This window comes from Cynara cardunculus (genome assembly GCF_001531365.2).
Source record: "Cynara cardunculus var. scolymus isolate 2C chromosome LG 8, CcrdV1, whole genome shotgun sequence".
NCBI lineage: Eukaryota > Viridiplantae > Streptophyta > Magnoliopsida > Asterales > Asteraceae > Cynara > Cynara cardunculus.
In genome coordinates this window covers 5,115,472-5,141,225 of record NC_037535.1, presented here as the reverse complement: position 1 = coordinate 5,141,225, position 25,754 = coordinate 5,115,472, and the positions used below count along the sequence as shown (strand labels likewise).

General features: G+C 33.3%; 1 protein-coding gene and 1 pseudogene across 1 annotated transcript; both read right to left on the bottom strand.

Annotated features, from left to right (window-relative positions):
- Positions 1-9,046: 9,046 nt before the first annotated feature.
- LOC112516859 lies at positions 9,047-11,705 on the bottom strand (annotated as a pseudogene).
- Positions 11,706-17,804: 6,099 nt separating this feature from the next.
- On the bottom strand, positions 17,805-25,475 carry LOC112516508 (probable sucrose-phosphate synthase 1). Its single transcript, XM_025123582.1, has 13 exons — positions 25,205-25,475; positions 24,930-25,019; positions 23,966-24,207; positions 22,651-22,714; positions 21,828-22,526; positions 21,289-21,405; positions 21,060-21,191; positions 20,791-20,967; positions 20,543-20,596; positions 20,401-20,463; positions 19,425-20,321; positions 18,783-18,910; positions 17,805-18,247 (listed from the first exon to the last, which is right to left on the bottom strand). Exons 1-13 carry the CDS (start codon positions 25,382-25,384, stop codon positions 17,977-17,979), a joined length of 3,114 nt encoding a protein of 1,037 aa, XP_024979350.1. The 5' UTR covers positions 25,385-25,475; the 3' UTR covers positions 17,805-17,976.
- Between the last annotated feature and the right edge of the window lie 279 nt (positions 25,476-25,754).

Sequence of the window (25,754 nt, the reverse complement as noted above, 5' to 3'; positions counted from 1 at the left end):
GAGCTTATCGTCACATATATTTAAAGTAATGGAACTTTAATACTCTGTAGAAGATATAAACTGATAGCATATATATGAAATCAAACCTAAAGATTTCTTGTATTTTGGTACGACACAAGTAACTCGGTGATTACCTACAATTGTAGAGGCAAAAGTGAATAAGTGTGCAATGGTTGCATTTTTAGTCTTCGGTTTCGTAACTTTTATATATATATATATATATGTATGTATGTATGTATGCATGCATGCATGCATGCATGCATGCATGCATGTATGTATGTATGTATGTATGTACGTGTTTAAAGATATTCTAAGTTTTAATTAAACTAATTATAAACGTCCATCGGGCATGAACCCTATATGCATGGTCATGTACGTGAGTTCAGTTATCTTCGGAATCTTTTTTCAGACCTAATGCTTTCAAGGTCAGGCCAACAACGTATACGTATTTTTTAGTATCTGGGTCTTGTCACCCAAGCTCGTATATGTATTTTTAGGCAACGAAAAGTAACAAGAAAATATACAAAAAGCATTGAAAATAGAACATATTTATCCAACAACAAAGTTAGGGACCGTTTACCAAACACTTACCCGGTAATCGCTTACCGGTAAAATTTAACACTACCACTTATTTACCGGGTAAGACTTTAGTCCACTAAAACCACATCGTTTGCAACAATTACCCAGCAAGCGCTTAGCATGGTAAGAGTCGTCGCCCTCGCTTATCAGGTAAGACTCTCGGTCCTTGTCTCCCTCTTGCCGGGTAAGATTTTTTGTCCTTACTATATTCATCCAGTAAGTTAATGTGACGTGGTAAGTCTTATCCGAGTAAGAGTTTGACAAACGATCCCTTAATTTATGTAATTTTTTAATTAAGATATTTTTATTTAATTCATGAATTTCTGCATTTTGAGTAGCAAATTAGCAAAGGATTTGACACTTCTTTGTAAATGGAGAAAAATATTAATTAAAAAATTGATGAAATTAATTTGTCATTTTTGTTGACTTCCATTTAGTCAATAAACTTCGATCTCATGGTTGGAGATCCAATGGGCATAAATCAAGGCAAAGAAGTCGCAGTACGTTTTGGGAATTACAATTTAATTTTTTATTTTTCTTAGGATTTTTATTGAAATTAAAATGATTTTTTATTCCAAGATTCATATTACCTAAAAAGTGGAGGTCCTTTAACTTCTTTCTACATCTAAGATGTCTATTAAATGAGTCTTTTTATTCATATAGATAAAGGTAAGGCCTACATATACGTATATACCGAGTGGTGTTTAGCATGTTATTTGGAAAGGTGTGGTTTAATACATGTTTATGTAATATCAGTTGATGACGTGCATATGATGTTATTTATGATGCTAAGGGTTTGTTTGGCAATTGCTGAATGGTTTGGTGCAGAATGATTAAGTTGTTAGAATGATTAAGAGGCTCTCATGATATAATGCAAAATGAAATATAATTGTTTGGCAATTGTTTACAATGAAATTAGGGCTCTTAATGGTTAAGGGAGATCCATGATACAAAATCATTCAGAGGGTTTTAGAACCATTAAGATACAACCTTCTTTTTACCAAACAAGATTCACCTCTTAACGATTCAGAGATTGCCTCTTAATGGAACTATTAAAAGATAAACAAGCAACCCCTAAGTATGTTATATGTTTATTTGTTTCTAAATCACACTAGGATGATAAGGAGCCGGTTATTGGAGTTTTGCACAAAATGGTGTTTTAGTATGTGTATGAGATTACCAATTAGGATATTGGCATTGCAGACATACATGGGTGCATGTAGAGGAGATCAACAAGGTTTAGGTATAAAGTATGTGATATTGTGTATACGAAGACAATGGAACTCGTTGAGCTATTTAGCTTACTAATCATGTGCATCTCAAAAGTAAGATTGTCGGCGATAGACAAAAGGAAGAGTAAGGTCTAGACATGCTTGTCATTATTTTGTCTATAGAACAATGTTTCTTTAGATTACGTACTTGAATATTGGTTGGATTATACCTTAATTCGGTGTGTGAAGAACTATGGTTTCGAAGTAGTTTTATGTACTGCAAGCAATGTTAAGACTTCCATCGCTTTGGTAGTATAATGATGGTGGAGATTGAGGAGTTTGTTTCTAAATGTATGCTTTTCTGGAGAAAATGGTGTATGTGGTCATGGTAGAAATAAAGGCATTACATATACTTATGTTACTTGCTATATGATGTTTGTTGTTACTACGTTATACAACTGCTCGTTCGGTTTATGTAACCTCAGATTTCAACACAGAAATAAAACTTAGTGCAAGTATACACATCTGAACTACTATCGTCTTGTAACAAGTAATAATGGTATAAGTATCATATATCGTTTCCAACAGAGAAAGCTTTGTAAAGTTCTTCAAAAGTCCAGTCTTTAAAAACTAATTTCATATGACAAATTCGAGGGATTTGTTTTATCTAAATTTGGGAGGTTTGATTAGCAACTAAAAAAATATCAATTGTAAAAGGAAACACATGATGCAAATGTTGGTTAAGACACAAAACAAGTGATCCAGTTGAAATAAGACATAGCACTCATGTTACAGTTTATAAAACCACAAGATGATGTTATAGAACTGTGTCACAGTATCAACTATTAGATCAAACTGCCTCTTAAGAGTACACACATGCCAACATGCTATTGATACGATATCATTTATGTTAGACGTCGTGAATCCTAGCACAGCACAGTGTTATCATTCTACACCGTAGGAGCATAGTACTTGTCAGACACTAAAGTCTTTTATAGTCTTCTCCTATTACCTCAAGTTTTCTTATTTATCTCAACTCTGAAAGTTAATACATTTTCATACATAAAATTAGTTGTCAATTAATTTTAATGTAATCTTCAATGAAATGTGAATAACCTGAATCAAATAGTTAGACTATAATGCTAATAAGACACCTCTGTACTTTCACATCGACTTTGGTCTTAATTTTCTCTTACACCCCAACCTAAGGCGTTTAGCCCATCATTGCTCAGTTTCTTCTCGCGAATGATGTAAAGACTGAAAAGTAAATAACTGATGCGGAAAAGTAAATTGCAAATTTCAAATTACTGGAAATTAAAATACTGAAAATTAAAGTACTGAAAGTTAAAATACAATAATATAAATAATTGAAATTAAATTGCTGGAATGTAAATTGTAGAAAAGTAAAGTACGAAAAAATAAATTGCATAAAGTAAAAGACTGAAAGTAAAATACTAAAATGCAAGGAAATGTAAATTACTCTAAAAGAGATGACATAAAGTAAAAAATAAATACCTGCAAAGAAGAAATTAAAGAAGCTTGCACTCTAAGCGACGAAACTTGCAAAACTAAAAGTGAGAAAATACTTGGAAACACTTGGAAAACAAATTTTTATCTAAGGAAATTAATTGTGAGCCACAAAGAATGAAATCCAATGTATTGCAACAATAATCGATTAATTCCCCTTTGTAACTAAAATTAAAAAGCTTTTGGAAATTGCAAGTATGAAAGGAAGATAGTAGGATATTTTACACACCTTTAGACAAATGAAATGAATCACAAAACAAGTATACAATATGGTCCAATATCGTCTTTCCAAGTAATAAAGTGGTAAAATACTGGTTTATCGTCTACAGAGATTGTAACATAAGTCTAATAAAACTATAATGAAATAGATGATTTTAGACGATGAATTTAAAGACTTTGGTTTGAAGTTGAGTTAATAAATGCAAATAACATAATAAATAAAGGTAGCATGGGTATAAGAGTTGTGGGAGATATAAACACAAATTCCATCAGACAATGCTGTAAGGATGCTACAATAAGTAGTCAGCCATGACTAGTTCCACCTTCTATTTTAAGGGTATTCATCTCGGACTTCCACCATTGCACTATATTATAGCTTTCAATTCATATCTCTATGTGGTATCCGAACAAAATGAATGGTGTTCTCAAATATATATGAATAAACAAATCTCTTTGTAAAACATCACTCTCTCGAGTCGATTCTCATATCATTCAAGTTGGTGTGTGTTCTAAGTAGGTTCATCTCTGAATCTACCACACTTTAACAAGTGATCAACCTGTCGAGAATTAATTAGTTTGAAAGATATAAATGACAAATCCTCTTGTCGACAATTTTTTTAAGTCTACTTCTCATATCATTCAAGTTAATGTGCATTTGATGGCTTATCTCTAAGACCATGATACTTTAACACTTTCAAAGTGATCAACTTGTCAAGAAGTGTCATTGGTTTTTATAAAAATTGAATGAAATAGTAGAACGCCATTATTGCAAAACAACATCTACTTTCTTTTTGTTTAAAATATCACCCTTTGTCTCACACTCAAGCTATGAAATTAGCTACTCATAGCAGAAAGTAAATAATAAGTAAAGTAAATAGCAGAAAATAAAGACATAAATATAAATTACGGAAAGTGAATGACTTAATGTAAATAGCAGAAAGTAAATGACGGAAATAAAAAGAACAATCTTAAAAGTAATTACGAAACTTAAATTTCTTCAAAGTTTAGATAGAGAAATCAGTTTAGGAACTGATTTGGGGTGATTAAAATAGAAGAACCCAACCCCCCCCCCCCCTATTTATACAAAAATATGGCACAAAAAGACAAAGATTATCTAATGGACAAAGCCATCAAAAGTTAACATAAGGTACAATTTGAGAAACTAGATTGTGACATGATGTTAACAAAAGTTTAACAATATTTAATCATAACAAGTCTTCAGTTCCAGAGTTTCTAGAAATAAAAAAATTCAACAGCTTATCCCAATAAGTCCTTCACAAAGCCAAAAAGCATCAGATCCCTGCTGCATGAATGTTATAGCACCAAATAATCCAACATTTTTCCATATTAGACTTCAAATCGTGTAGAAACAAGTAAATCACATTTTTAACTCCATAATTAATAAAGAAAAAAATGGAGCAAGAAAGTGACTCAAGATAGGGATAAAAGGAAAAGAATCTAGCTAAAAACTTGTAATATGAGTGTTGTATATATTGAATTCTCAATATTTTATCAGAAGAAATGAACTTGAATACTTGAACTTAGATTAATGCTTGAGAACAAAATAACATCTTAACAATTTCAATTCTTGTTGAAACAAGGAAGCCGAAATCTAGATAAAAGACTAGAGAGAAAATATTAAACCCAAATGTTAAGTGTAAGTATTTTATTCTACGGAACAACTCCTATTTATAAGGAGATTAAAACTTATACTAGAATATAGGTTGAAAGTACAAAAGAAGGCTTATAAAATAAGCTAGCCTAAGGCCCAAGCCTTAAATCTGCAGCTTCATCATTCCAGCCCACGGTTTCAGCCCAAAAGAAAAAGTGCAACCCATTGCTTGCTCCTATAGGACTTCTGCAGTACCATTCTAGCAAAATACTCCTATAGAACTTCTACAGGACTGGCCAGAAACCTTAAAGATCTGCATAATTGGCAAAATAACATAAGATTGTGACATAATACTACTAATATATATAAAAGCAAGAAATTACATAAAATGAATTAAAACGACTTAATTTAGACACTAATGGGCAAATAAAACAAAGAAAAATGATTAAGAAAATAATGTAATATAGTTAATAAATTAACACCTATCAACAACCCTCATTGTCTATTGTTACCACGCAATAGTTATGATAGAAATAGGGGTGTTACATATTGTGATTATTAGTTGACTTTCCATACTTGTGCACACCGTGATATCCATTTATAATATAGTTACACCACGTGGGTATGCATATTGTGATATCACCATTTAAAACGTCCATACTTAGTGTGTCTGCAAAATATATCTTTCATTCTATGAATGTTGTCTTATGGAAAGTGTGCACACCGTGAAACATATAGTTAATAAGTAATTAGTGATAGCAAAAAAAAATCCACAAATGTGGCACAATAGTGATGCAAATGCACACTAACTACTATGTTCACCTTCAAGTAATATAATGGTAAAATACCAAGATTGTATCCACAAGGAGTGGTTTTACTTAGAATCTGAAATTTCTACAAACTTCCGATGCAAAGTTGGGTTTTATAGAAGTTATTGTTTTTGGAGTGATTTAGTGATCTTTAATATTAACTAACATATAAAGAAAGCGTGAGTACAAAAGCAAGCTTTTCCCTAAGAGTACAGTAGTAACTATATGGTTAAAAGAACCAGCCACACGATAACCCTTCACGATCTTTTTCTCTCAAAAGTAAACAATGCTGGAATGTGGCCACGAGTTAGTCATAAAGTGGCAAAAACGGAAAAATTTCGGTTTGCCAACTTTATTAAGTAGATCTAAAAAATCTGAGTTCGAACCTTAGAGAAAGTTATGCAACTCGAACAACTCGATCAACATCTGGAACCTTAGTGAAAGTTATGCAAAACCCATATCTCTATGTGATTGTTAAAGATTTTCCCAAACCTCCTTTCATCATTTGAGTAGTATTTCGAATCCGCCGATCTTTGGATCAAAGATCTAATATTAACACATTCAAGTGATCGCTTATTCACGTTAAGTTAAATCTTCAACTTGAATGACTAAATGGAGAAGTTAGCAAAAAGCAGTAATACCCAAATATTACATATTACCTCTTAGGTTTAACTTAAACCCCACACCCAAGGGAAGTTTAGCTCTTGCTTGAAAGAAAAGACATAGTAAAAGAGAAGAAATACTTAAAGATAAATTGCATGAAGATAAAGCTAGTCATTGTGGCCATACTGATCGCCACAATGGTACATAAGTGAAAATACTAGACAATAAATTACAACTAAGCTCTAACCAAATGAAATACAAGATTATAATGAAGAACTATTTTCAACTGCTGCTCCAATGTTCCAAGTAAGCGTTAAGTTGTTTATCCAAACTCCATTATATATGTGGAAGAGGAGAGAGAAGTTGAAAGTGACTTGAGAGGGGAAAGTAACCTCTTAAAAGTTGCCTCTTTACATTCAGTCATTTAATTTCCGTCATTTACTTTTATGTATTTATTTTGTATCTTTACATTCTTTTGTAATTTATTTCCGTTATGAATAGCTAAATGTTTTATCTTTGGTATGAGACAAATGGTGAGATTTTAAACCAAATGAAAGTGAACATCGTTCCGTAATAATGATGTTCCATTATTTCATTTCAAATTTTACAAAACCAAAGACACTTATTGACAAGTTAATCACTTTGAAAAGTGTTAAAGTGTCTTGGTCTTAGTAATAAGCTACTTGAATGTACGTCAATTTGAATGATATGAGAAATAGATTTGGAAGAGTTGCTGACAAATAAATTTTTTATCTATGTTTTTCAAATTGATTAACTCTCGACATGTTTCTTGCAAAAGTCTTAAAGTGTAACACACACCAACTTGGATGATATGAGTTATCTACTCGGAAGAGTGATTTTAAACAAAGAGATTTGTTGATTCATATATTTTGAGGTCATCATTTGACACTACCACTAATTCTGATACTGCATAGAGATATGTTGGTTGAAAGCTAATCAATAGTGCAATTATGCACGTTTTCTTAGGTATCGCTAACTCTTTACTATAGCATTTATACAACAATGGTCTACTGGAATTTATGTTTATGTCTTACCAAAAGTCTTACACTCAAGCTACTTTTTTATTCCGTTATTTCTAGTAGTGATAACTCAACCCAAAACAATTTCTTCAAACAGTTAGTCTTTCAACTCGAGATCTTGCAACTTATGATACCTTCATTATGGAATACGATACTTGGTTTTTACCATTTTATTACTTGAAAGGAGTTAGTGTTGACACGTGTATACTTGCATGTGTTACCACTTAGTATTGTAGAGATATAATATCTAGACGCATCAAGTGTTTGGCTTCATTGTCGGGGATATGCGTGAATCTATAGTTGTTTAGAGATTAAATCTTGTTAAGATAAACTTTCTCCCCTTTCCCCTTATGCATCGAACCCAAAAATCGGATCTGGGATGGAGGTGTTCTTCGAACCAGAATCAAACCAAGCGATACCTTTATCTCCATCTCATGGTCGGATTACTCTTTCAGATTCGAAATCGGTAACAATCATTTGAAGCTTTCTTGCCATATCAATATTTTTGTAAGAAACGTAAGAAGCAGTTGTTAAAGCATGCTAACCACTTTAACATATTCATATTAAGTTTTGTTCATTTATTTTAACTTGTTCTAACATCTATTAACATTTTATCACAACGTTCCCACACTTAAGAAAATTTTGATTTCCTATCACCTACGTCTCCTCCCAGAAAGTCAATCGCTTGACTGTAAGGAGAGGGAGAGGTTCAATTTAAATATGGACTCGGTTGTTAATTAGTACCCCTTCGGGATCCTCAGACGTATGTACGTGAAATGGAATAAAGATGAACCAAGCTACTTATGCAGTCTGGCGTTCAACTTGATGTGGGAGAGGCATGAGTGCATTTTGTTCCTTTGGTTTTCACACACGAAATTTTGATTCACTGATTCAAGGCATGCGGTTTTTTTATACCAAAAAAGTCGTTTACACATGTTTGAGGACACCTTTGTGTTTTTTGCTATTTTCCATTTTTTGTTTGGAGTTTTATAATTGACCTATCGTCTCTTTTAAATCTCAGTTTCAAATTTCAGGTTTGCTATGGATTCAAATTTAAGCCTAAATATCAAATCAACAAGCTTTATAAGAAGTGATTTGTGGGCATTCGTTGAATCAATAGGTTTAACCTTCGTTCGGATCATCATAGACAATATCAAATGTACAATTTATATTCATTAAATACCTTAAATATTAATCCCTCAAAACGTACAAGCCAAATTATTGAAAGCTATTTGTCAATTATGTTCGATTCTTATTTATAAATAGCCATCGAGTCTTTAGAGAACGTGTCTATTATAAATTACACTCATTTGATATCGACATGTTCACCGATAGGCAATTTATGTTCCCACTACTTCATGGATGACTTGTTTAACCATTTAATTCGTTCCATATCATCTTTAAAACCTATCTTTTTAGGGTTACGATCTTTAGCATATACAAAATGAGATGAAATAATCTCTCTATTCACTTGGCCACAATAATATAATAATGAAAACATAGAATAAATTTACAATAAAATATATAAAAAGAATACATTTCATACAATAAATAATGTTTTAAGCTATGTATTTGAATTTTATTTACTCGCAACTGACTCCACCCCGCATATCAAGAAACACAAGGGCTGCACCATAATGAGCCAATGCACCCATAATCACAAAACAATGAAAGATTTGGTGGCTATGACCAGCCAAATCAAACCAACCAGGCTTCCATCTTTCTGGTATCCGGCAAATGTAAAACATAGTACCAATCAAATACGAAGCTGCCATGACAGATTCATAAACCAAAGTCGAGTTCCTCTGTGGCTCGTGCCAGTTCAAGATGATGGCGTGAATCGCGGGTATTAACCCAAAAAGCCCCATTGCCATGAACAGGAAAGCACGAAAAGAACGAAACTTGCCACTAGAGAGCGCTGGTGATAGCAGGGTTATGATCGTAAAAACACCCATGACGGTGACCCCACCGAGGTAGATGAATTGCGAAAGGGGATCACATTGGAAGATGTAGTAGATTGGTGGGAAGAAGGAGGTGATGATCATGACTGCAATGCCGATATAATCCAGTTGGAGAAGTTGGAGGTTTAGGCGGTGGGAATGGCAGCCGAAGAGGTGGCAGGTGGTGCTGGAGAGGAGGCAGAACATTGATYCGRCCAAGAATACAAARAATRGCCACCGYGTGGCCGCCATTAGTGGCGGTGCTATGTCCATATCTAGTGGTGATCCCTTCTAAAAGTCTATGAGTTTTGGTGTATCCTGAAATAACTTCATGCATTTAGAAGAAAACAGAAAGCATTTCTTGACTTTCACAGTCGAATGGATTTATCTTTCTGATCAAAATTTGATAATTTAATTACATTTTCTGAAATTTCCAAATACTGTGGTTGGTAACCTAAGTTGTAACATTTAACATGGTACTCTTATTTCCCACTATTTTATTCAAATCCACAAATATTTTGAATCAAGAAATAAGGCTCATTTGACCAAGATAAGTCAAACCCAGAAATTGTTTCATTGGTTATTCAACTACTTACCATTATTGAATTATTTGAAGCGTTTGCACCTGGATTTAATGGAAAAGACCTGCAAAATTGAATAAAATCAAAGCTTAAACCATGATAGATACCAATATACAACCACAAATCTTCAAGAACATCAAATTTTCATTTGCTATACAATTTGCAGCTTGCTCAAGATATCTACCATGGTAACTCTTAGAGTCTCACATTTGGATCATTTCTTCTTGATATACGTTGGAACCTCACTTTTCTTGTAAGGCTTTGGGCTCTTTTGGAGAATAGTCTAATGGGGTTCCACATATTCTATTCTCACATGGTATTCAGAGCCAAGGTCTACCACTCGGACTTGGCACTCAATGGCTCTTTTATAAAGTAATCTAATGGGATTCCAAGTATTCTCACATGGTATCAAAGACAAGGTCCATGCCCATCTAGCCTCAATTGGAGGAGACGTGTTAAGAGTCCCGGTCTATATATGTTGGACCCTGTATTCTCTTCTCAAGGGCTCTTTTGGCTAGAGTAATTTAGTGGGGTTTTACATATTCTTACAGTAATAAAGTGACCAGATGATTGAATTCAGTTAAGAGTAAATTATAGACAAAAGATGGAAGCTGCACATACCATGATAATATATTGAGGAAATCAGAGACTTGAGGAACATGCATCAAGTTTGCAATAGTTAATCCCAAGAAAACAATGAATCCAATCAAGTGTCTGCATAAGAACAAATAAAAAAAAGCCAATAATAGTTAATACACAAGTAATCAAGAAACCCCTTTATGTTCATCAATCATCAGAGTATTATTATGGCAAATCTTAAACTCCATAGACTAAACAGAGATGCAATCAACAGATTCTTCACAAATAATGAAACAAAATGTTTTAAGCTCCCACTTGATGTGAATCAAGAATCCATAGCCATAGCAGTTCTTACAGCATCAATTCAAACCCATTGAATCATCCTTTCAGCAAAATTTTGATCATATTCATGTCCCCAAACTAAACAGAGATGCAATTCATAACATACCCACAAATTATGATTTAAATTAGCAATAGTTTTGAGCTCACAACATCGGGAATCATGAAAAAGAAACCCAAATTTTGGAAATAAATAATTCTGGAAGAGAGAGAGATTACTTACGTCCATACGTTTAGGGTTTCATTGTGCCAATGAAATAAGCTAAAAAGGGCTTGTTTCAGAGGCCAATTAGCTCTGTAATGATTCAGAATAAACTCGTTATCCTTCATGTACTCTGGCAATTCTTCATATCTCAATAATGGAAACTCAGTCTGGATCTTCTGATTCGTCGTCTTCTTCTTCTTATTTGAGCTACGAATGAAATGGGGTTTTTCGTGTGAAATTTGATCACCGATGTTCATCGTCTCTTTAGATTTCCGCATCCTAACAGACCCGTGTTCACTTTCTTCCATAGTTTCTTTGAACACGTAAAACCCAAATCGAAATGTAGACTGAATTCCAATTCAAAAGTGGAATCAAATCGATTTATGGAAGGAAAGTTTGTGAGTGTGGCGAGAGAAGAAGATGGGGGTATGTATTTAAGGCAGTTTGGAACAACTGCTGACAACAAGATTCAAGAAAACTACCAACAATATTGAATTAAAATGCATTAATTATTTTATTTTGAAAAATACATAATAAATTTTTTTCTATTCGTTTTAGAAAAACAACTGCTTTCCTTTTTTAAATTATTTACTGTTTAACAGTTACTGAATGATTTAGTACAGAATAATTAAATGGTCAGAATGATTAAAAGCCTCTTACATGTACTGCAAAATAAAATATAATTATTTGCTAATTGTTCACAATGAAATTAGGGCGTTGGATAGTTGAGGGAGGCACAAGATACAAAATAATCAAAGGGTTTTAGAACCATTAGAAAACATATTTTTTATCAAACAAGATTCAACTCTTAGTGATTCAAATATTGCTTCTTAATGAAACTATTAATAGGTACACAAACAGCCTTAAAATAAAATCTAGAATTAGAAGCCCACATAAATGATATCTAGAAACCCTGTAGGATAGCTGGTATTATCATATTTATTTGTAATAATATTTTAAAATATGTTGAAAACATTTAATTTATAATAAGTTATTTAATAAAAGATAATTTGAATCGTATTTATAAATTTTATTATTTTATTTTTATAAAATTTAATTATATTCCAAATCTAAGTCTAATCCCAATCCCTCCATAAAATCCAAATTCATCAAAAACCAAACGAACTTTAAATAAATATTCAAATTTTTTAATTTCAAATCTCTCAAAAATATTCATTCATACCAAAAGAGTCATTAGGGTGTGTACCATTAGGGTGTGTTTGGTACGTAGACAAAACATGACGTGATAGTTGTTTAGCATTTGGACAGAACATGATAGAACTGATTAAAATGATCAATTTACCCCAGTGAACTGTTTAGTGTTTTTTTTTACTAAATAATCAATATAAATATTAACAAATATTATTTAAAAACACAAAAAAAATATCTAAAATAAATATTAATTAAAAACTCACATTCATAAATCAAAAGTTTCAAACATCATGTTTACCAACACAAAAGTTGAAATGTTTACCAGCATTCAAATGTTTCAAATTGTGTACCAAAAGACATAAACACAAAATATCAAATGTTTACTATTGGATATCAAAAAACCTAAACACAAAAGATCACATGTCTAACTTCTTTAAGATGATTCTCACAAATCTTGGCTTCAAAGTAGCGTTAATATTATTTCAAATACGTAGTTGAATCGGGTTATTTGCAAAATTATCAGTTATTGATTTTATTTTCTAAAGTGACAATTTAAGATGTATAATAATTAGGTCATCAGTGTTTTTTTCAACAATGGCACCTGTTTTTGAAGGGTCAAAGTCAACTTCAAACATGAGAGCTGTAATGATTTACATGTCTAAAAAGGAAACAAAGCTGTCAAATTCAAATTATGCAAATATTTTTTTATTTTCTTGCTTTCTAGTTTTTTTTTGGATTCAATTAAGCTCTTATTCAGCTAAATGTTAGGAGAAATCAACATTTATTCAGATCATTACTCAATGTCTTAAGGGTCGTTTACTTAAATGCTTACTGATAAGTGTTTAACGGTAGGAGTCAACACTATAATTTATTTTGTTGGGTAAGATTGTAGTATATTAAAACGTATCTTATACAACAATTTACCTGGTAAACGTTTACCCGAGTAAGAGTCGTCATCCTCACTTACCGGATAAAGTTCTCCATCTTTATCATCGCTCTTACCGGGTATATTTTTGGCCCTTGTCATGTTCATCTGGTGAGCAAAATTACCCGGTAAGTACTTACCGGGTAAGCGTTTGGTAAACGGCCCCTTACTGAATATTTGTGAAACAGTTTTGATTTTGAGTTACAATTCAAACTTATATTGTAATATACAATTTTTCATTGGGAGGTTTTTATCTATACTACCTTATAAACCATATTTATTAAAAGTCTTAAAAACAATTTTTAATGCATAAAGTATTATATATTTATACACAAAGTCTTAAAAACAACTCATAATGCACATTATTACTTTTTCTTTTCATGTTCCCAATATACTTTTGACACATTTCACTCATGTCTTCACCTTCTCATATCTCTATGTCTTCTCCCCATCCCCCAAGGTGAGATTAAGACTGACATTCACCATGACTTATTAATAGTTATCTCATTCAACTGCTCTAAAACTCTCGGTCTCGCTCTCGCTCTCGATCTCTTGATTCTTTGCTCTTTGTGTAAATCGAACACATTTGTGGAATCGTTTAAATATGTTGGATATTAAACTGTCATATAATTTTTTTCATTGATAGACTGTAAATGGAACCAGAACTCTTATTTATTCAAATTGTATTAATATGTAAAGAGCAATTGTAACTTATATCGTCATTAAATATTCTCTAATAAAACCAGTGAAACTTCAAAATCATTAAAATTCATGGCTCCCGCCACATTGCGAATACACAACCAGTAAGCAAAAAATGTAGTGTCTTGTAAGAACTTAAGGTCATATGAGTTTTTGTATATGAACCTTGATTCTTATCTTGAATTTGGTGTGAAGTAACATTTTAAATTAAACATTTAATTTAAAAAAAAACCAAACAAATAGTCTAAACTACAAGAATCTTACGTATACAACGTACGTTCAAATGACTCGTGTCCTTACATGCATGTAGGCCACGTCAGTTCAAGAAAGACCCGAGAGTACACCAAAAAAGACCAAACAAAAGCGTTAGATCGTCTGAGCTTCATTAAATAACTCGTACATCGAGATTTTTTATTAAATGATATTCTCGTTATTTAATGAATCACAACAGGTTTTAAATTAAAAACGAACGAAAAGAAAATCTATAAACCAACTTCTGTCGTTTTCACGTATACAGGTTTTTCAGTAACGTATTTAAAAATAAAATATCATAATAATTATTATAATAATAAATAGCAATTTGAAGAAAAAAAACACCCTTACAAAATGATGATGGCATAAATGGTTGACTATAAATAGAATTTAGGTTTGGAAGTTGACCTACTTCTAATTCTGGTTTATTAGACTTCCTTAAAGGCTTGAATTGCACATGTATATTTATTATTTTATGATATAACAAAATTTCCTGTCAAATCACATCAAACATCAATATAAATATACAGAAATTATACCAACAGATCCTTTAAAATAGAGAAAATATAAAAAAATATATAATTTTTTTTAAATTTAGAGAACTCTCCAAAAACAATTACTATGGAAGACAGAATATATTTTATTTTGTTTTCTTGATATAAAAATATTTATGAGAGAAAAATGATATTTTATTAAATGTAAAAGATATTTTATTGCATACCTATTTTACCTTGTAAAGAAATTTTCGATTTAGAGGTCGTTTACCAAACACTTACCCTGGTAATAATTTATCGGCAAAATTCAAAACTATCATTTACTTGTCAGGTAAGATTTTAGTCCATGAAACGATATCGTATACAATAATTTACCCGGTAAGCGTTAACCGTGGTAAGAGTCGTCGTCTTCACTTACCGGGTAAGACTCTAGGTCCTTATATATGCTCTTACTAGGTAAGATTATTGGTTCTTATCATATTCATCTATAAAGTAATATAACTTGATAAGCACTTACCGGGTAAGTGTTTGGTAAACGATCCTTTACATGACATTGGTTAAGTTGTGTAACATCTTCTACTTAATCAAGAATTACAATATAAAGAGATGATCAATGAGAATTATATATATTTAAAAGAATAAGAGAATAATTTTGCACCAATCATTTTAGTAAGGTGGCGTTTGGTTTACAGAATGTTTTTGGATGGAATGAAATCTATTAAATGAATTTGACTTTGAAGGAATTGGAATGCAATGTTGTCAGGTTTGACCACCTGTTTGGTTGACAGACACTAGAATATAATCTGTTAAGGAATTGGAATCTGTCTGTTTGGTTCACAGAATGTAGCTTTAGAATTGGAATAAAATATTAGTAAATGACCAAAATGCCCTTTTTAATTTTTTTTTTAAAACTAAAAATACTTAAATAAAATAATTATTTAATATGTAAAACAATATAAAATACACAACCTAAATATAATCATAAGCCAAACGACATTACTAAATCGACGGTGGTCGACGGTGGTTCAGATCGGTGGTGGTCCATGGTGGTTTAAATGGCGGTTATCGGCAGTGGTTCAGTTTGACAGTGAATCAGACCAGTGATGGCTCAGATCGGCGGTGTCCGATGGTGGTTTAGATTGGTAGTGGTCGGCGGTGGTTTTGATCGATAGTTTAGATCGGTGGTGGTCGGCGGTGGTTCAGATTGGTGGTAGTCGGTGGTGGTGGTCAACGGTGGTTCAGATCGGTGGTTGTCGCCGGTGGTTCAGATCCGTGGTGGTGATCGGCAGTGGTTCAGATTGATGGTAATCGATGGTGGTGGTCAGCGTGGTTCAGATCAATAGTGGTCGGAGGTGGTCGACGATGATCATATTGAGTTTTATGAGATTAGAATATATTAGGTTAAGAACATATTTGGTATAATGAAGATAGAGATTTCATTCTATCAAAATATCATGTAGTTGCTAAGGAATGTTAAATTTCTTTATTTGTGAAATTTGTAGGATTTTGAAAATTCTTTTTGTGAAAAAGAATGAAGCAAACGAGGGAATGTAATTTGGTCAATAAAATTCAATATTTCAATTCCATCAGATTTCTCCAGAATCTGCGAACCAAACGCCTCCTAAATAATACCTTCAATGATTAATTTTAGAAATAAACAAATAAAAGTGTAAAAATAATTCAATTATATAAGTTATTTAAGATATTTACTCAAAATTCTACTTTTACTATATTTATGATTTTAATATGATTTAATTTTTTATTTAAAAATGTATATTTAATGTATTTAAAATAAGTGTATTTAATGCGATTCAAAAAACGTCGATTAATTGTGAATATCACATATGATTTTAAACAAAAAATGAAAAAGATTCTTAAATAAACTGCTTAAAAAATATATTTTAAATAGAAAACTTAATCACATTTATTATAAATGTTGTAAAAAAACAAAAATTAACCATGTTTAAATCACAAAAATTATTAAAAAAATCATAAATAAATACTTTAATTAAATCTATTAAATAATCTTAATTTAAATAAATGAATTTTCATATATAATCTATATACAACAAATGACACATGTTGTCTTGAACAATTTTTAAGAAAATTCTATTTAAGACATTATTTAATAAAATGATTGACCTAGAATTATCGACTCACTTTTCTAAATATGTATCATTCTCATTGATCCATCCTCTTACAATACAACGAGACAACTTAACATTCACATCAATAATAGTTACAAGATCTATTGATGATCAGCAAAAATCATACCAATTAAAAAAATAAATTCTCATATCTTTCTGTGTCTTAAAACATAATTAAATGATTTATTAAACCATATTCTATGCCATATAATATGTGTTAAGTCAATCACTAAAAGGAAAGAAAACCCAATTTGTAGGTGGGAAATAGATGACCCATCTTTACACCATTTGGTTTCAAGATCTACCACTACTTCCTTTCCCTCAAGCAACCTCAAACTTAGCTTCCAATATCGATACCTTATGACTAGGTGTTTACCGGTAAAATTTAACACTATTATTTACTTAGCGGGTAAGATTTTAAATCCACCAAAACGACATCATATGCAATAATTTACCCGGTAAGCGTTTACCCTAGTAAGAGTCGTGTCCCTCACTTACCGGGTAAGACTCTTGGTTCTTGTCTCGCTCTTACCGGGTAAGTTCTTGGTCCTTACCATATTCTTCAGGTAAGGTAATGTAACTTGGTAAGCGCTTACCCAGACAAACATTTGGTAAATGGCTCCTTACTCTCTCAAGGTCAAACAATACATTTTGACCAAAATCTTGACTATACACGGGGTATATAGGAGGTTTTCTTGGCTGTTATCTTCAGGGATCAGTTAAGGTACAAGCAAAATTGGCGTGGGTGACCATGGTTACGAAAATATATATATAACACATTTACGACTTGCAAAATTGGAATGACCAAATCCAAAACAAGGTATAACTTTCAATGTATAAGGTACAAGTCACAATAGCTTTATTGCTCGAGATTTGGCCGTTCTAGCTTCCAAAAAACGACTACCTTTGGACCGCTGTACAATATAAGTTTCTTGTAGTTTTATAAACCGGAGTTCATGTTAAAGCATATTGAAAATTTGAACAAAAACAACAGGAAACACATCACCTGGTCATTCGACTTTTTCTCAGTTTTCCTATTCATATGTGAATATTGCAACGGTTTTTATTCTTTGAGAACTCCGAGTTTTGCCAATGATGTGCGAATGTGAGCGCTGGTGAACGCTTCGGGTGTCTGAATAACGTTAGGGTTGTCTGTCGGCATGACGTCGGAGAGTGGGTAGATTCTGTTGGCATGAAGTTGGTTGTTACTAACTCCTTTCAGTATAACAGACTTATGAACACCACCAAGAAACCCTTCGTAATCGGTATCTCCACTTTCGCCGATGAAAACCACAACCTTTGACAAGTCCATACCCCATCGGAGATATAGGTACCTGAAAAGGCATATTGTGTCGTAAAACTCTAAGCATTCATGAGTCGACTTTCTGAAGAAAGTATAATAAACATCAATTGAATGAGCGGTTAACTATCTGAACTATTGGACGGGGCTTTCTCTTAAAATTATGCTCAGGCTATGTTTGGCAAACTAGCTGACAAACTAGTCATGTTTGGTAAACTAAACTAGATGACAATATAAAATAACCTAAAAGGACATGTTAAATGTTTATTGTTTTTCAAATTTCTAAATTAACATTCAATAATAACAAAATTACGAAAATTTCAGAGACTGTCCACAATCAGTAGCATCAAAACATTGTATTGATGGTAGCAGACAAACACAACTCTATATGGATTGATGTTGCATTCTTGATGTAAGTTGGTTATCCCATAAATCATAAGAGCCCATATGTGTGTTTATATATATATATATATATATATATATATATATATCATAAGAGCCCATATGTGTTTATATATATATATATATATATATATATATATATAGTGAATGGAAAATGTATAACTCACCTGAGGGATTGGGAACGAGACGCCAACACTGGGATGACGTTTATCTTCCTCCCATTCTGGCAATAAATAACGTGACAACGGAGTGCATGAATTCTCATCAACTTCCGGAGTTCCTTTGCCGGAGGAACCTACAACAATGAAAGTAAAAGAAGAAATATGAATTCAATACTTAATCTAACAGACTTCTCTAGCAACATGCATCCTCCAAATAGTTTATAAGATGTTTCCTTTTTTGCTAACCATGGGTGTCCCGGCCGCTTGAGCACACCTCTACTAATTTATGGGGTTCTAAAGATTACAGCCAGAAAAATTCCGGTGACCCTAAAGATAACAGCCAGTAAAATCACCATTTGCCCTAAAGATAACAGTCAGGATAATCCTCGGTGGTCCTAAAGATAACTTCCAGGAAAATCGCCGGTAGTCCTAAAGAGACTCGAACTGGTGACCTATGGGGTGGAGCCCCAAAGCCTAGCATTTATTTGCGATATTTACTGTATTAGTTAGTCAAACAAAATGTTTGACTATTAATTTAACTTGAAAAATATCTTCAATAACAACAAAACATAGAATATTGTGGACAAAAACCAATGCTATCAAGATTTGTAATAAACAAAGAGATAACTTGGGAATAGATGAAGTTACCAGTGCTGGATTGTGAACTTTGAAAGCATAACAATAGTTGGTTGAAACTGCTTCATCTTCTGTAACAACATGCTCTTCGTTTTTATTCTGCGCCTTCTTGTCGATAATAGAAGACGCCCATCGGACTAGAGTCTTCCTCAGCCCTTCACCACCCCATCGGTATTCAATATGTGAATGGTAATACAGGTCGAATACAAAGGGGTTATCTTCGGAATGGGAAGACGTGTAGTAGAGATCAGCCCCACTGTTGCAAATGAAAGCATCGAATTCAGATGGATTTAAGCCTTTTGAGACCAAAAAAGAATGAACTTCTGCCATCTGTAACGATGTCGCCAATATAAATCCTATGGAACCTTCGCTCCTCTCCTTATCTACGGCCTCAAATATCTTCCTAACGTTTTCGAAAAGACCTCCAATATCATCAGCATCAACTGCAACTACAAAAATATGCTTCCTCCTTCTCAATGCCGGAAACTTGGCTTGGTCGGATTTTTCTCCTTTCACAACACCTTTCGAATACGACATAACGGCATTCTCTAATTTACTCTTTCGATCTTCAGAGTCAAACGAGCTAAAAACATTTCCTTTATCACCATCCATGGAGAGCTTCAAATTCAGTGATATATCCTGCATATCTCTTAAAGAATCACTTGGTGATTCGGATTCTGAATTTTCATCATCGTCATCGTTTTTTAGCCACCCTGGTTGCCTTGGTTTGCAACTTGCTATCCGTGAGAGATAAGTTTTGCAATGCTCGGTCCACGAGAATAGGTGAATGTTTCTCAAACCGTTTGACCTGCATTTTGACCAAAGTTGCTTATCTGCCACGAGCTTTAACAAGGCATCAGCAACGGACTTCTCATCATGGGGATCAACAAGTAAACCGTTGTCAAGTACCTGCGACGGTAACAGAGTCAATTGCAGGTCATTTCAATTAACTACGAAAATGACATTTAATGAAACAAATACAACTTACACGGTGTATGTCCACTGGACCTCCATTTTTTGTGGCAACCATCGGTAACCCATGAGCTGCAGCCTGTTCAACAAAATTCAATGAATTATGCTAGTAGTATAACAACTCGATAACATAATTGCTAAATATATCAGAAGATAACCTCAATCAAAGTGAGCCCAAATGGCTCTATGAACGCCGGATTGATGAAAACACCCTGCCAAAAGAAGTAATAAACAAGATTTATATCTCAAAATATATGGTTAGAATGCACAAGTGGTTTCCTATTACTTCTCATGTACTTGTACATATACATATACACAAACATATAACGTATGTACATACGTGCATGTAACCATATAAATTTTATGGATTATCAATATATACCATATCATATCTTTATAACTTTACCTTGGTCTTTGCTGCTAAACTGTAGATGTCAGGAACCTCGTTCTGCTTATGATGTTTCGGATATGCCACTTGACCATAAAGATCATACTTATCGATCATCTTAATAATTGAAAGAAGCATGGAAGCACTGGTGCTTGACATCTCATCAATGTTATCTCGGTTTCCCATTATTAATGTCTGTAAAATTCAAGAAAAAGTTGTAACACCAAAGAAGAAACCGATCAAATCACTAAGAAAAACCCATACATATTAGGAGAACTCCGACATACAAGATTGGCAAGCTCCCGTAATGGACGACACTCCCCAAATGCTTTGACCAAAGTTGTAAGGTTCTTTTTAGGATCTGGCCTAGCAAGTGCAAGTATCATAGGCTTGCGGGGGTTGGTAAAGAACCGCATTATCTGCATAACAAGAAGATGAAGAATCTCATGAGTTTTACACTTCCAGATTGCTCTCAGTCTAAAGTCTAAAACAAGCCAAATCAGAAATGACATAAACCTCTGCCCAAATAGGCGGGTCTGGAGAAGCTTGACGATCTTCTGTTCCTTCTGCTTCACCATCCATATCACCATCATGTGGAATAATATGATTGAACTCCATCCCAGGAGGAATTACCTGCCAATAACTGAAGTGGTTAATTCTACAACCAAAGGGAACACAGCAGAGTAACATATGCACAAATACTGGCGTTATAATAAAGATTGTAAAGTTTAGAACGTTTGATAACAATATCTAAGACAGTAAGACTCCACTGAACGATAATATAGTTGTCAGGTTGCAGCATGATGAACCATAACGAGCATCCTATAAAAATTGTTATTGAACTAAAAGGTCATTTATCTTCTGTATAGAGATAGTTGACGAATGTTAACAAGTCTACCCGACATAGAAATAAGTTATATAATCAGAAGAAAATTATTTTCTCCTATTATAGAAAGAATAAGTTATATATATAAAACCAGCAAAAAACTGCAGATATTTTAACCACAAAGAGGCACATAAGATCTGCAAAAACAGAAGCATGTGCTGGCACTTACAACCATGCGAGGCATGAACCTGCCGTAACAGCTCACGTTACGTCTGATCCTAGCTCGAAGTTTGCGCTCCAACACTGGGTCAAAACCATTGTACAACCGCCACTGTTCCTCTATTTCCTGTCTGGTGCTGGTTATGACTACCTCAGAGGCATCAAGGGTCAACTCCTCAGCCTCTATCCTACGCATTATTTTGTAAGTATCGTTGATTTCTTCTTTAGATAATCTGCCTTGCCTTAAAAGTTGTTCCAACTTATCTCGCCCTAGCGAGTGACCAGTGAAGAGCATGGGTACATTTAGAGCACCAGACAGAAGAGCAGCCGAGTCACCAGCATCTGCATAATGACCATGGATAGCTACTGGCCACACTGGGTGACCGCCACCAACTTGCTCACCCAAGACTTTTGACATTTGTATTATGTGGCCAAGTGCACCATCAACAAATTCTGGGATATGAGGCCATAGGAGTTCTTTGGGAATATATTTATCTTTTGGACCAAATGGAATACGAATTATATATGCACCACTACTCTCGCCTATTTCTTCAGTCAAACCATCGGAATTATGTGGAGAGAGCATCTCTGTTGGTTCACCATAACTCCAGTCTACTTCAGGGGATGCTACTTGCCTAGTAAGTAAATCAACTCGGTAGACACCTGGCATTGACGCTAAAGCCCTTGCAAGTTCCACAACATACTTCACCTATATAACCACAATTTAATAACAAAATTATCGCCAAAGTATTTGAATTACTCCAAATCAGCGACAAGAAACAAAAGGATAGATAGAAATCATCAAATTCTAAAGTCCACCAACATAAACATACCTGACCACCTGTGTCAGAATCACGCCCAAGCTCCATATTTTCGCCACGTATTAGACCATGAAGGCTGTAAGAAATTTAATTTTCAAGAGATTATAAAGATTGTCAACAAACTATACAATGGGAAGTGCAGAATGTGATCACTTGTTTGACATGATTCTTGTTCATGGATTAAGCTTGTGCAAACCTTTTGGACCTTGTCACCAAAAATCATACTTTAACAATAGTTTTTTTAATCGTATTTCATTATACAAGCTGAAATTTGCTTTTGTTTCTAAGAATTTCAAAGCAAGCAAACTTCTAAAGGTTGTTTTAACCAAAAGGTTTTCAGAGTGATTAGCATTAGCCATTGTACTTCACGCTTGGTTTCTAAACAACCAACATTCGTGCAAAATTTCTGAATGAAATAAAAGAACACTCCAAGTTGAATGTAAATAGCAAACACAGCACTGCAATTGCCAAATGGAATGTATTCTGGCAACTTTTTGGCCAACTATAGTGCTTCCTCCATCGTTATCTGCCAACTCGATTTTTTCCTTCTATTGCATCTTAGCAAGTATGTTGATCGTTTAGAAATGCCAATTACGATGTTTTTAAATGCTAATCACTCAAAATCTTACCTCTATACAACATCAGTTACATGTGTATTGCATAGGATCGTCAAGCCATTCAAGTTATAGGTGGTTAGGATATGTAGCGGCTACATACAGGGTTGATAGCAAATTTTATTAAAATCTATCTATGGGCTTGTAATGATGCAGGTAAGACGATCTTTCTTTACATAAAGTCCTATGCGATACATTACCTATTTTTAACACCCTAACACAATACTTAAAACAATCTCTAGGAGAATGATTTTGCAAACACACAAACACATCTTTAATGATCGTTGTGTAGTCTTAATGCTAAAATTACATGCATAAACTAAGATCAGAATCTTTTAGTTTCCCCTTTTCTTTGAATAGGCCATACCTTATTAATTTGCTATAACTACATTAATGTTTTACATATCACTTTTGTATGAGAATTCAAATTAGACAATCATGGTTTTAGAAACAAAATTGACCATTTTTCATGATAGATGGCTTGTTTTGCTGCAAGTAGTAGTTTTCTATCTTAAATGCATGTTCCAATTCACATGCTGTCGACAGATTCTAAAAGAAAAAATAAATACATTATTGATCACTATATATCCTTTTACGGCTGATATTTCTCTCATATATTCTGAGCGGTTTAAATTTGATACCCATTATGAGAACATCAACTAATCATGTATTTACTTGCGATTTAATGTCAACAGTTAATAGGGATATTATACCTTATCAGTACAAGGTACAACTTTTTCCCCTTCTGTTGATTAGCCCATGCCTCCATTGCATCTGTAGAGCTAATCCTGGGCAAACGACCTCTGTGGCTATCACCATGAACAGAAACATCACTGATGGTATCTCCTCTTTCCCCCTCCGACAAGTCTTCTGACATATCAGCCACAGCTTCTTTGCGACCCCGTTCACGCTCAAGGCGGCGTTTGGTCATTCTTTGAGCTTCCTCACCCTCAAGCTAACAAACAAAAATAAGAACATCAACAAAGGTGTACTGCAATAGCATACGCCCTACATATTAATTGGTGGATGATGATTTCTAAGCACTTATAATACAATATCCATGTATGATAATTACATCAACCTACAAGCATATTAAATCCCTAAAGACACCACCTTTTCTCAAAATTTTGAACAAAGTACACAACAATTCGATACAGCCATGAAGGAACTCAAATGTAAGCAAATGAAACACATCTGAACACAGTTGTAAACATATTAGTCATCCTAATCTACATTGAACCTTACAATCCACCATAAAGCAGAGCCATTTCCTAAGAAGATGTCATACATAAAAATGCATTTTAACATCATAAATCACATATTCTTCATATATTCTTCATGAAACCTACCAATTTCATAGAAAGGCTAATAAATTTAGGTTTCAAATTAAGCTCCTTTTTTTCCAGTTAAAGTAAAAAAGTTGATCAATCCAAACAGATATTATTCTATATGAATTTTTCTCAATATCATAAAGCAAAATCGGTTCATGGATTGTTTATATGTTCAGTAAATATTTCTTTTAACCAATTACCAACTACATCAGTCATCAAATCTTCATTCAAATTATGCTTCTTCTTCTCGCCAATTCTCAGGTAAAACCACCAACTTAATCTACATCTGTTTTTATAGAAATCTATAATTAAGAACAGAAAGAATATAAACTTTAAAAATAAAAACCTGCTTTTTCTGGCGAGCCAAATTCCAAATCCTCCAACACATATTCTCAAGTCTAGTGTTCCTCTCTTGAGGACTCCTCGTTGCTTGTGCCTGTATATACACAACATGATCATCAATTTCATTTTCATCAAAAAAGAAGAAGAAAATCAGAGCAATACACAGATGCAGTATAAAAATACACACCCCGTGATTTGATTCATTTGATCCATCAACATATATAGATACAAAACAAGTACTTACATATATATATTCATAAATTAACTGACAACACTTGCCTTAACCCAAGAGCGATGAAGATCAGTTTCATCAAAACCGATAACGTTATCGACGAAGTAGCGAGTGGGACTGAAACGGCCCCTCTCACGGAGGAGCAGCGACGACTTAGCATCGTCAAGTCCAGGTCCTACATCCAGAATTGCCTCTAAGTAACTGTTAATCCAGTCGTTTCCCGCCATTGCTCCGTTTGTTTGTGTGAGAATTGTTGCAGAGAGTAGAGATTTATGGGTGACAACGTGATGAGATTGAAGATGAAAGAGAAAGGGACAGACGATCTGGTAACACGCGGAGGAGAGAGACAAAGGGACCTGAGATATAGGCCTCTCTATTCTATTTATATCTGCTACTGTTAAATTGTACCAAATTATTCCATTTTTAAATAATTCTCCCTATTTTTATTTTTATTTATTATAATTTTATTTTAATTTATCACAAAATAAAAAAAATACTAAAAATGATGATTGCCCTAAGCATGAAAAAAATTAACTCCAATCATATAAAAAAACTAAATTTTTTTCTTAATAATAAAATAATATGTGTATTTAATAT